General features: G+C 47.9%; 6 protein-coding genes across 6 annotated transcripts; 5 read left to right on the top strand and 1 right to left on the bottom strand.

Annotated features, from left to right (window-relative positions):
- Window positions 1–349: 349 nt before the first annotated feature.
- N7479_002323 (uncharacterized protein) lies at window positions 350–1,874 on the top strand (the record flags this gene model as incomplete). Its single annotated transcript, XM_057250020.1, has 7 exons — window positions 350–436; window positions 527–614; window positions 685–778; window positions 841–908; window positions 968–1,196; window positions 1,262–1,501; window positions 1,559–1,874. 7 exons carry the CDS (start codon window positions 350–352, stop codon window positions 1,872–1,874), a joined length of 1,122 nt encoding a protein of 373 aa, XP_057114452.1.
- Window positions 1,875–2,244: 370 nt separating this feature from the next.
- N7479_002322 (Tetratricopeptide-like helical) lies at window positions 2,245–3,996 on the top strand (the record flags this gene model as incomplete). The annotated part of the gene is made up of 1 exon (XM_057250019.1): window positions 2,245–3,996. The coding sequence occupies one exon, from the start codon at window positions 2,245–2,247 to the stop codon at window positions 3,994–3,996; it is 1,752 nt and encodes a 583-aa protein (XP_057114451.1).
- A 175-nt stretch (window positions 3,997–4,171) lies between these two features.
- On the bottom strand, window positions 4,172–5,421 carry N7479_002321 (Zn(II)2Cys6 transcription factor domain-containing protein; the record flags this gene model as incomplete). Its single annotated transcript, XM_057250018.1, has 2 exons — window positions 4,172–5,238; window positions 5,298–5,421. 2 exons carry the CDS (start codon window positions 5,419–5,421, stop codon window positions 4,172–4,174), a joined length of 1,191 nt encoding a protein of 396 aa, XP_057114450.1.
- A 303-nt stretch (window positions 5,422–5,724) lies between these two features.
- N7479_002320 (uncharacterized protein) lies at window positions 5,725–7,320 on the top strand (the record flags this gene model as incomplete). The annotated part of the gene is made up of 1 exon (XM_057250017.1): window positions 5,725–7,320. One exon carries the CDS (start codon window positions 5,725–5,727, stop codon window positions 7,318–7,320), a length of 1,596 nt encoding a protein of 531 aa, XP_057114449.1.
- Window positions 7,321–8,005: 685 nt separating this feature from the next.
- On the top strand, window positions 8,006–9,622 carry N7479_002319 (flavin-containing monooxygenase; the record flags this gene model as incomplete). The annotated part of the gene is made up of 1 exon (XM_057250016.1): window positions 8,006–9,622. The coding sequence occupies one exon, from the start codon at window positions 8,006–8,008 to the stop codon at window positions 9,620–9,622; it is 1,617 nt and encodes a 538-aa protein (XP_057114448.1).
- Window positions 9,623–10,237: 615 nt separating this feature from the next.
- N7479_002318 (Zn(II)2Cys6 transcription factor) lies at window positions 10,238–12,588 on the top strand (the record flags this gene model as incomplete). Its single annotated transcript, XM_057250015.1, has 2 exons — window positions 10,238–10,900; window positions 10,957–12,588. The coding sequence occupies 2 exons, from the start codon at window positions 10,238–10,240 to the stop codon at window positions 12,586–12,588; spliced, it is 2,295 nt and encodes a 764-aa protein (XP_057114447.1).
- Between the last annotated feature and the right edge of the window lie 101 nt (window positions 12,589–12,689).

The following is a 12,689-nucleotide window of genomic DNA, read 5'->3' as shown; positions in this document are numbered from 1 at the left end:
CACTTATCTTTATGTTCAAAAATCTGGACAGCAACAACGTGTGTATTTGGAGCCATCCCATCAAAGATATCCATGTGTTACATGATAACTTACAGTCTTGCAGGCATCCAATGCTCGAATCATGAACAAAGGAACGGATCAGAACATCATGACACAACTCGGAATCACATCTAACGAGTACAATCTCGTGACTGTTCTTTACTATGCAAGTTTGACCAAGTCTTGACCCAGGCCCCGCGACATGTCACTAATCATGAACGTGCCCTGGCAGGTCCCATATATTTTGTTAGAAGCACCCTCAAATTTACTGCTGAAGAGGTTCTCTCCTTCAAAGTGGCAGTCGAGGATAATGATCAGCTGGGGCATCGCTCTTATGTGCAATGCTGCTGTGAAGAATAAGGGCGGTTTATATACGACACGGTTCTTGCTGGGTGTGGTACGTTTCCGGCCTAATAGGTCTCATGATTTTCAGAAGACATTTACACATAAACTTATTTACCGGCGAAGTAAGCTGACAACGCAATAGGCCGAGGCTGGACAGTTTCCGGGTGTCATTCTCCAAATGACTTACTGGTATCGCCCGGACGAGATGTCTTTGAGACTACTCTATTTCTGTAAGTTTCCCACGATTTACTCCCAAATTGTCTTACGCTGCTTGAAATGTTACTGACTCATGATTCAAAGATATTTGTGGAAATGTTTCGGGTATCTTCGGTGGCCTTCTTGCCTATGCGTTTGATAATGCATCTGGCGCAGGCGGGCTTTCCGGATGGCAATGGTAGCCCGATCCTTGATGCACTCCTATTTTCGAATACTTGCTAACAAGTTGGATTGTTCTAGGTTGTTCCTTACAGAAGGTATTGCAACTGTTATTTTTGGAGCTGTGATTTGGTTCCTGCTCCCTGACTGTAAGGGGCCTTCTTTTCGTCATCAAAACACCAGTCGCTAATATAAGAAAATTCAATAGTCCCTGAGACAGCCAAATGGTTGACTGAAAGGGAGAAGAAATTTATTCAGGCTCGACTGCCGTCTAATGCTCCTCGTGCAAATGAGCAAAACTTTCAGCTACGTGAAGTTATCGAGTCCCTGAAAGATCGGAGACTGTGGCTGTTCACGTTTATCTGGGCTACCTTTACTGTTGGAACCAACGGCGTCACTTTTTATCAATCAACAGTCATTGCCAACCTCGGTTACACGTAAGTTCCGCCTTTAGTTGTAAAGGCAATGATTACCTCAAAGAGAATTGCTGACAGTCTCTCAGGAGCATTGCTCAAGCCCAACTCCTCAATATCCCTATTACGGTCTGCGGTCTCCTCTTCATTGCGGCTACAGGTATCACAGCAGATCGCAGCCGGATACCCCGGCCATTATACCCACTTTCATTCCTTCTCATCATTATAATCTGTTACGGCGTTTTTGTTGCCTATCCGAGTAATGGTGCAATCTACGCGGTGACATTGATCGGCAATGCCTTGACTGCAGGATGGTATCCTGTTATGTGGTGAGTTTTCTATGTCCTAACCCAATCAAAAGTGTATAGCTCACAACGTGATGATAGGCCATGGCGCGTACAAACTACTTCCCGGGCTACGGGATCCGCCTTCTCTATTGGATTCGTCAACAGCTATGGCCAAATTGGAGGTGCCATCGGCCCTCAGTTATTTCAAAGCATGTATGCACCACACTACACAGTGCCATTCTCTGTGGCCATGGGTCTTGTGGGTATTTGCGCGATCTTGACGCTGGTGACGTGGTGGGTGACTTGGGATACGGAGCGTGATACAAGGCGACTCAAGCTAGCTAAAATTGCGGCGGAAAAAAGAGGAGAGATAATTTTGGAAGATGTTGTGGACAATGACTTGAAGAGTCATTAAGGAAAGCGCTATTGAGAAGCCTAGATAAATTTCGGGACACCCTGTATATAGGCTCTAGATCATAGACCAAGCCCAACTCCTTCATGACAAAAGTCCAGTAAATAAAACACACAAGACGTGGAGCTAGAAGAAATGAAGTTCGCGATGTTAGTTAGCCCAAGACTCAATAAATACTCCGAGCCATGCACTTACCAAAAGGTCCGAGGGTCGAATCAAAATCAAGCGATCTCTCCGCTAAGAAAAACCCTCCGACTCCATACATACCCCTCAAAATTTGTGGGAACTTCTTCATGTGTACTTTTAGATTCAAGGTTATTCCTTATTCGAAAGGGTTCTGACGTACAGGTACTCGGCTCATCAAGATTTGGATATGAACTCCTTTGACGCGCAACCGCCAAGAGCTTCGAGCGATCCCTACTTTGATCTGGGAACACTGACTCGCAAAGTCAGTACCAATTCCCAAGAAGCCCAGATATGGTTCGACAGAGCGCTTGTCTGGACATATTGCTTTAATCATGATGAAGCAATTGCCTGTTACAAGCAGGCAATCGCGCACGACGAGAACTGCGCCATGGCCTATTGGGGGATATCTTTCTGCTCAGGCTCCAATTACAACAAAACATGGGCGTTGTTCGACGAAAGAGATAAGCTCAATGCGATTAATCAGTGTTATATATTTTCTCAAGAAGCGCTGAGGCGGGCAAACAATGCATCAGATTGGGAGCAAGCGCTTATCAAGGCTCTCACAAAGCGTTACCCCAATGATGATGCAGGTAGGGATCTTGCCGGATGTAGCCGAGCGTACGCCGACTCTATGAGAGAGGTATATGCGAGTTTCGGACGCGAAGATTTCGACATTCTCACACTCTTCGCCGATGCATTGATGAATTGTGCTCCACGAAAGTTATACGACGCCTCCACGGGGCTTCCGATACCATCTTCCCCAGTGTTCGAAGTGAAAGATCTGCTCGATCGGGCCTTGAAGATGCCGAAGGTCGAACTACATCCAGGTCCCGCGCATATGTATATCCACCTGATGGAAATGTCGGCGACTCCCGAGGCTGCTTTGCCGGCAGCAGAGATGATCCGCGAAATGTTTCCCGATACAGGTCACACCTTCCACATGCCTGCCCATATCGATGTTCTTGTGGGAGATTATCGTCGCGCAGTGGAATACAATCTGAAAGCGACCGTCGCAGATGACAGATACTTTGAAAAGAATGGCGGCTTGACATTCTACAGCTACTACCGTCTACACGACTATCACTCCCTCATCTATGCCGCGATGCTTGGTGGGAAATCAAAGGCAGCATTATCAGCGACAAATAGAATGGAGGCGACTATTACAGAAGAGATTCTTCGGGTCGAAACACCTGCGCTTGCAAACTGGATGGAATTCTTCAAGGCTGTTAGAGTTCATGTGTTTATTCGCTTTGGAATGTGGGAAGAGCTCAAGAAACTCGAACCACTGGAAGACAAGCATCTTTATTGTGTCACAAATGTTATGAGACACTATGGAAAGGCTATCGCGTATGCAGCCACATCTGAGCTTGAAAAAGCCGACAAGGAGCGAGAACTTTTCAAATTAGCTTCTAGGCTTGTCCCCTCCACACGCCTCGACTTCCCCAACAAGATCACCGACATTCTCAAAGTAGCGTCTGCTATGCTGGACGGCGAAATTGAGTATAGAAGAGGCGATTATGATGAAGCATTCTGCAGGTTACGGGAGGCTATTACCCTGGAAGATGAGCTGCCTTTCGCAGAGCCATGGGGGTGGATGCTTCCAGCTCGGCATGCATATGCAGCTCTCTCATTGGAACAGTGTAGAGTTGAGCAAGCTGCACAGGCTTACGCGGAAGATTTGGGACTCTCCCCAACACCCAAACGTGCCCATCAACACCCGAATAATGTTTGGGCTCTGCATGGCTATCACGAATGCCTTCAACTTTTGGGTCGCCACGCGGAGGCAAATATTATCAAGAAGCAACTTTCCCTTGCTCTTGTGGAGGCGGACGTTGAAATCACATCTTCATGCTTTTGCCGACTTGGGCAATTGCCTTCGTCCTGTGGAAAGCCCAAAGTGAATAGTTGCCACAGTGTAGAATCTATGTGTAGAAGCTAGATAAAAACTGTGACTAAATGAATGTTGTTTCACCGTTTCCTTATTGTTGATACGTAAAAATTCATAAAAGGGAGGCCGGGCCCACCAAAGTAGGCAACCGATGTACCATGCCAAGCGCTCATGGCCTTCAAGAAATACCTTCCAAGATTAAAAGAACAAGTCATAAATACGGGTGTCATACAACGGCATCTGCAACTTGCTTGATCATCCCGCGAACCTCATCAACGATACGGAAACAAGGCACCAACTTCCGCGCTACCGGATCATGTGGGCAGAGATCGAGCGGGTCATGATCAACAGCATCCTCCTTCCTCCGACAATGACCTTCAGAACTGGGGCAAGCTTCATGGCCCGCCATATGGCGACTGCGTTGTCGCTGCGCAAACCTTTTGCCCAGCACCAACAGCCGTTCGGTATCCGTCTGGAGGCCGTGCACAACGAGGTCTTTGAGTTTCTCGCCGCTAATTTGCAAATTGAATTCTGACGGGATTCCATGCCCAGAGTCAAGATAGACGGTTCTCGTCTCGTTCCTGACATCGAGCTCAGTACAGTGTTTATTCAGCCAGTGGAGGTACTTTTGGTAGCCGGATGTTATTTCAAACATGAGCTGACCGATGAGGAGCACATTTTGAACCGTCAATCGAGGCGGTTTGGACACATCGTAGCACATAGAACAGACTAATAGTTTCTCTGCGAGGAACACTCCTGTGCGAAGCATCGGGACAATATCGTGTGACATATTCGCGCGGCTCAAGTTCCGAACTAGATCGGAAACTTCTTCGTCGCATTTACAAGACTGTGAGAACGACATCGGAAAAACGTATGCGTCTAATGATATTGGTGGTATCTCGGGTCCGTGCAATCCGGTCTGACGTGATGCTTGTACCAACTCTATAGGAAAGGAACAAATATCGCCGTTCCCAAGCATTTGCCAGTGAGAGGAATGGAATCCGCAGTTCCCAGACAGCTCATACGGTAATGAGTCGAACTCACCGGCACCCATTGGCATATTGACGGGATCATGAGGATGTAAAGTCGCCTCTGATACAGTGGACGAGAAATGAGAGGAGGTTGACGATCCTATTCGCTCCTCTCCGTTCGGCAAATCGCAGTCTGGCTCCTGTCGCACGCGCTTTCTCGGCCTTCCAGGGACTCCTTTCTCTTTGAATTTACAAGTCAATGTTAAGCCACGGCAGCGAGAGCAGCCGCTCTTTTCACCTGAGCATCTGAGCTTCCGTGACCCTGTTCTCCATTAGTAACACATTCAGGAAACTGCCTAGGTGGAGAGTGGCCCAGCTTACGGCATGCTTCGCACGAGTTTCGCTGTGGATTGGGATTCATACTATGTCGAATGTGTCCAAGCCAGACAAGACCGAGGTCGGGGATTGATCTCCAGGTGGAATTCCAGGATTGGTCATCCTGCATTGGGATGGCGTCAACCGAGCGGGGTACAGAAGCAGCGTGTTGAGCAAAAGTTGATATCCATCAATCCTTCATTATGTGACAATGCATCTACGTAGGAAATGATAAAAGCCCAAGGATAGTATATGTTTCTGAATATCAAGGAGCTATCGTGCTTTGCGGGTTTCTCCTTTGTCTAAAAACCTCCGAGAAAAAAAACACCCGAGAGTTTGTGCAGTTTCGCTTTGCCAATATTTATCTTATTTCCATAATTCTTTCCCCCTCAAAATGACCAGAGAATTCATATTCTAGGACCAGAACAGCAAAATGGCCAAATTTATAACTGCACGCGATTTGCGCCAGCATTGGGTTAATAACCTTGAAATTGCCCTCCTCGATGTCCGTGAAGAAGGCCCCTATTCCGAGTCCCATCCTCTATTCGCACTAAGTGTGCCAGTCTCGGAAATCGAGAAGAAGTTGCTTCCACTAGTTCCTCGATTGTCCGCCCCGATTGTTGTCTACGACGATGGTGAAGGTTATGCAGACCGGGCTACTGCCCGGATATTAACCCTGGGGTATCGGGATGTTTCTATTCTAAAAGGCGGGCTTTCCGGCTACTCCCTTGTTGGCGAAGTCTATCGCGATGTTAATGTGCCATCTAAGGCGTTTGGCGAGCTCGTCGAATCCATCAACCACACCCCATCTTTATCTGCGCGGGAGATCAATGATGTTCTCAATCGTGATGGTGATATTGTTGTTTTGGATGCCAGACGTTTTGAGGAGTATAATACTATGAGCATTCCCCGTGGCCGCAGCTGTCCAGGGGGAGAACTTTTGTATCGCTTTTTCGAGGCTGTACCATCTCCGGAAACCACAGTCATCGTTAACTGTGCAGGTCGAACGCGGAGTATTGTTGGGACCCAATCTTTGATCAATTCTGGAATCCCGAATAAAGTAGTTGCACTTCGAAATGGGACTATCGGGTGGACATTGGAGGGGTTGGAACTGGAGACTGAAAAGACAGAGCGGGTTCCACGGCCTTCGGGTGAGGCATCGGAAAAGGCACGGAAATACGCTGAATCGTGGGCGAATCACGTCGGCGTCTCTTGTATTGATGGCGAGCAGCTCGCTCAATTTGCTGCCGAGTCAGAAGTTCGAACACTGTACCTTCTAGACGTGAGAGATCCGGAGGAGTACGCCCTTGGCCACCCAGCCGGCTTCTCCAATGCTCCTGGTGGCCAATTGGTACAAGCCACCGATGAATGGGTCGGCGTTCGAGGAGCTCGCATTGTTTTATATGATACGGATGGTGTGCGAGCACGAATGACAGCCAGCTGGCTCTTACAGCTCGGATGGGAGGTGTATGTCTTTGAACAGCGATCCCTCGTGCCTAATGGACTTTTGTTGCCTAAAATTCCTTCGTTCTATCCTCCAAAGAGTGGCGCTATCACAATCAATGACCTTCAAAATACCACAGGGCCTACAGTGATCGATCTCGCCCGTAGCCCGTCCTATCGCCAAGGCCACATTCCGGGCGCATGGTTTGCGTCTGGGCCCGAACTTACCCGAGATTTGAGAGCTGTCGACGGCGACGGCCCTATCGTGCTCACCTCGCCAGATGGTGACCTTGCCTCGATAAATATTGACGAGGCGCGCAATTCAGTCGCGCGAGAAGTTTATTACTTGGTGGGAGGGACGACGGCCTGGGTAGCTGCCGGCCATCCCCTCGAGACCGAATCGCGGTGGCTGTCGCAGCCAATTGACGTGTATAAAAGGCCGTACGAAGGAACAAGCAATGCTCGCAAGGATATGCAAGGGTATCTTGATTGGGAGTATGGGCTTGTCGCACAACTGGCGAACGATGGGGTCGCACGTTTTCACGTTAAGCGGGACTCGCGTCTCCAGGAACAAATAACTAGTTAAGCTGTATCTAATCCGAAGAATAAGGCGGTAATAAGTTTGCTGCGACGAGCAATGAGAGGATCTCATAATCTTTTCTTTGTCTTTTTTTTTTGTATGATAGGGGCTGCAAGAACGGCATACCAAAGTGGGCCCGGAGTCCGAAGTCCGAGTAGGCCGAAGGCGACAGCTAGTTAAGGTGAGATGATCGACAAGTTGGTATTAGATGACTATGTGAAATCCCTTACGCTCAATCCCACCAGACTATTCCCTTAGAAAAACAGATATATGCAAATTGCACTTTACTTAGTGGACCTTTTACAGCGATCAATGATACTTGTGTATCAGTGAGACCCCGGCAGTATATGTGACGTATACCTCGCGTGAAAACAAATGGATTACGCTCACTTCCCGTAGTCTAGATATGCTTCTCCTTATTCAGTGTTCTCCTAGTCCACTATTCGGTGTGGGCCTTCGCTATGTTCCAACACAAAAGTGGTTGTCGGCTCGGACTAGGGAACGAAAGTCCGAAAGCGATAAGTCCGAGGTTGTGGGTACGGCCAAGACATCTACATAGATCTCAATGCTGAACTTGTACATGATGTATGAATCAGATTGTTATAGAAATGGGTATTTAAATACAGGATGCGTCCTGGCTGTGTACAATATCCGACAAAATACATATATCTTTCAATCTTCTTCCGAGATCATGAAACCTCAGGAACAACAAGTCGATGTTTTCATCGTTGGTGCAGGTTTTGGTGGCATCGGCCAGGCCTATGCACTGCGCAACCTTGGGCTCTCTATCAAGATTATTGACTCTCTCCCGGATCTCGGTGGCACATGGCTCACGAACACCTATCCAGGTGCCTTGAGTGATACAGAGAGTTTTGTCTATCGCTTTTCATGGGATAAAGAGGATTTGCAAACGTACCCTTGGAACCGCCGATATCTTCGACAACCTGAGATTCTCGAATACCTGAGGCATTTCGCGAAGAGGCATGATCTCCGCAAGTACATGGAGTTCAACGTCGAAATGCAGTCGGCTGTGTGGAAAGAGGAGTCTCATGTCTGGGAGATTAAGCTCAGTACCGGACAGACCTTCAGAGCACGCTACTTTATTCCTGCAATGGGGAGCTTGTCGAAGCCAAATCTTCCCGACATTCCAGGGATCTCGATGTTCAAAGGAATTGCCGCTCATACATCCCATTGGCCGAACGACTTGGATATGACGAACAAGCGCGTCGGTGTCTTGGGATGCGGTGCAAGTGGTGTTCAAATCATCACCAAAATTGCCCCGTATGTTGAATCCTTGACAGCATTTATTCGACACCCACAGTACACGCTGCCCAACAACGACAGAATGGTCACACCAGAGTACAGGGCCTGGGTCAATGAGAACTACGACACGATTTGGAAGCAGCTCCAAAACTCCCTGATTGGGTTTGGATATGTCGAGTCAAACCGTCCACTGTTTTCTGTGGATCCTGCGCGACTCCAACAGCTTCTGGAGGACCTGTGGAACAATGGCAATGGGATGCGCTTCATGGTTGAACATTTCTGTGACATCACCACCAACGAGAAAGCCAATGAAGTGGTGTGCGATTTCCTTCGAAAGAAGATCTACGAGACTGTGAAGGACCCGAAAAAGGCAGCTAAACTCATCCCTAACGAGATCTGTGCGCGACGACCAATCTCCAATGATGGTTATTACGAAACATATAACCGGGATAATGTGTCAATTGTGGACTTGAAGGAGACCCCAATCGCAGAGATCATCCCTGAGGGCGTGCGGACCGAGGACGGGACCGTGCATAAGCTTGATGTACTTGTTCTCGCCACCGGCTTTGACGCAGTAGAAGGCAACCTTGTTCGGGTGAACATCGTGGGTCGCGATGGCAGGGAGCTTAAGGATGTCTGGGCGACTGGCCCCAAGACCTACCTTGGTAGTTTCGTCGCTGAATTCCCTAACATGTTCATAGTGAACGGTCCGAAGGGTGCATTCGGAAATGTTGTGCCAGCTGTGGAAGCTAGTGTTGAGTTTATTACTCATGCTATCCAGCGAGCGGAGGAAGCTAGGGAAAGGCATGGCTCCCACGCGATCGTTGAAGCCACCCAGGAATCAGCGGATGAATGGGATCAGGTATGTGAGGACGCCGCCAAAGGGAGCCTCTTCAACAAGTTGAAAACCTCCTGGTTCACTGGAGGTAATATCCCTGGAAAGGCGGTGGGTGTGAGAGCATATTTTGGAGGGCTGGGCAGTTATCGAGCCATCGGGACCAGTGCCACGAAGGACACCTGGAAGGGGTTCGAACCGCTCTTCTAGGCAAGTGGAAAGAGCAACTGAGACCACCTAATGCTGTGTTCCTCGTACTGTTCATTTTATGTTATTTCTTTTTATAATGTCGTTACATAGTACTTGCAATAGACCTAGAATTCGTGAAACTGTCATGAAGTCCTGAAAAGCATCAAATTTGAGTAGTCCTGATTCACTGGAGGCGATGTACCTCCCAAACCGATCGGTGGGAGTTGGCGAGTCATAAAGCCATGTGAAATAGGGGTATGAACGAAATGTGGTATCCACTGAACGAAGTTTTAATCTATATTCCAAGTGAACCTATAGAATATATTAAGCACGATCAGTTTATCAAATTTACTTATTTTGTGAAAAAGGCAGAATAGAACTCCCACATATGGATGTTTTTCATGCAATCTGATAAAGAAACTAGCGCAATAGGGAAGATCAGATAAGACGATGGACCAGGGCCGTCCCCGTTAGAGCCGGGCCTCCCGGTTACGTAACTGCACGTTGGAGCCATGGAATTCCCCAGGCAAATACCCGAAGTTCCATCCACCTACTCTTCACGTGGCAAATCTGCAATGAAGTCACTCTTCGTCTTAAAATTTTTGGGTTTCCTCCTCTCATCGCCATAGTATTGGCATGGCTTTTCCACCCTTTACACCCTATCTAGCCCAACAGATGGCTGCAATTCCACGATCTGGTACTCCAATCTACACACACAACAGAGTCAGTGACTCTTCCTCAATACCTACGACGACGCTTGATCAAGTGACACCACCGCAACGAGAGCTTCGCGACATGGTTGAATACAGTGGAGACTCAAGCCAATACAACAACGGATTACGCACGATGCAACAAATCCTCGCGGCGCCATCGACTCGATTACCGGAGCTGCTGCAGCTGAGCTGTGTAACATGTCGCCGCAGGAAGGTCAAGTGCAATAGGAGGGACCCATGCTCCAACTGTGTCAAAACAGGAATGGCTTGTGTCTTCCCCACATCTGGAAGAAAATTCCAGAGGGCAAGCAAACCGCGTGAAATAGATGTCATCAATCGTCTAAAACGGCTGGAAGACGTAGTCAAAAATATCAGGCATCCTATACACCTGGAGACACCAAACCCACCATCGGATGCAGCTGGCGAAGACACAATCACAGTAATGGAGAAGTGCCCTTTCGATGGCACAGATCCCCGAGCAACTCGACACAAGCATGGTTCTCCAGAAGAGTTTGGACGGCTGATAGTTGACAATGGTTCCTCTCGATACATAAGCAACCGGCTATGGGCGAGTTTGAGTGACCAGGTATGCTCCTATTTATCTGCCCTTGCTCCAGTATCCGCTGCTAACATTGGTTCAAGATAGATGAACTGCACGATCTTTTGGTACCTTCATCTCCACATAGTGATGAATATCTCTCTCCGGATAATGGCCACAACGGCAATAAACATTATGACTGTTTTCTCTTCGGCTTTAGTTCTGTGGCACATACGTTGGCCAACTATCATCCACAGACAGAGCAGCTGTTGAGACTATGGGACAACTATCACCGCAATGTAGCGCCGCTACTTATGATCCTACACCCAGAAACTGTAAAAGAGGTCTTCTATAGATCCCACCTCGATCCTGGGTCCCTGGACAGCGCTTCTGAATGTCTTCTATTTGCTATTTACTTCTCAGCTTCCGTGAGCATGAATGACGACCAATGTGTTTTTGAACTTGGAGATACGAAAGAAGCAGTGACGAGCCACTTCAGATTTGCTACTGAACAGGCATTTGTTAGAGCAGATCTCACCAGTTCTAAAAGCTTGATTGTAATCCAGGCCGCTGTCCTTTATCTGAAAAGTTTGCGTGCATTGGAGCAGATGCGGGTTGTATGGACAATGACTTCCATCGTGATCCGTCTAGCTACAGGCCTGGGCTTACATCGGGATGGTTCCGCATTCGATCTAGAACCTTTCGAAATCGAGATGCGCCGTCGCCTATGGTGGAGTATCTGCATTCTGGATGTTCAAACTGCAGAAGATCAAGGCACAGACCCAATGATTCATGATGTGTTCTACGACACCCAAATCCCGTTGAACATCAACGACGAGGACATTCGCCCTGGCCTCAAGAATATGCCCTACGAACTTGCTGGCTACACTAGCTTGACATATTTTCTTCTTCAATGTGAAGTCGCTTTGGCCACGCGCCGATTGACCTACTATCTCCCAGGGAGTCCCTGCCCTGCCTTACAGACAATTGAAGAGCGCCAAACGCTTGTCCATGACCTTGATAGGCGTCTCAATGAGCGTTATGTCCGCCATCTTGATACAACGAATCCCCTGCAATGGGCCTGCAGCAAACTTGTCAGCACAGCTGTCGCCAAACTTTCGCTTATAATCTACCAGCCATTGGACAAAACAAAAAGCATTGCATCGCTACCACAAAACATACAAAGCAAGATTCTGCTTAAAGCCATCGAAGTGGTTGAACTCTCGCACCTTTTTCAAACTGATATCAGAGTCACAAGATGGAAATGGGATTTGCAAGCACATACTCCCTGGTATGCCGTTGCTTATGTTCTGGCTGAACTATGCAACAGCCGGGACAACTTGGAAATGGAGCGTGCGTGGTTGTCAGTGTCTAAAATTTTCAAAGAATGGCAAATACACGCGTTCAGACAAAACAAGCCTTTGTGGCGACCGTTATCACGACTTATGATGCGAGCATCATCTCGTCGGGACAAACAGGAGGAAGATAGAATACAGCCACATGTTGCATTAGACGATTCAGTCTTCCCAACGCAATTGTCAGATCCGATCACTTCTAATTTCGCCGCAGATGCTTTTGCTTCTTTTAACCAGCCGATTAATGAAACACAATCCCAGAATACCGTCGCTCCCTATTTCAACATGGTCCCACACACACGGTTGGAAGTACCATCAGAAATATTTGACGAGTTTGATATTTTGCAGCCTGGGATCTGGAATGGCGACTTAGCAAAATAAAAGTGACACCTTGATGGATGAGATTGCATCACGTGGTGGAAGCGTGATATAACTACTTACCTAGCCCTGCCACTGCCATTAGTGAGACAGATGATGATGGA

The sequence above is a fragment of the Penicillium vulpinum genome (genome assembly GCF_028829585.1).
Source record: "Penicillium vulpinum strain IBT 29486 chromosome Unknown utg000001l_segment0_segment0, whole genome shotgun sequence".
In the NCBI taxonomy this organism is placed as follows: domain Eukaryota; kingdom Fungi; phylum Ascomycota; class Eurotiomycetes; order Eurotiales; family Aspergillaceae; genus Penicillium; species Penicillium vulpinum.
Note: the sequence above shows the minus strand (reverse complement) of the source record. Positions and strands in the feature narration are given on the sequence as shown.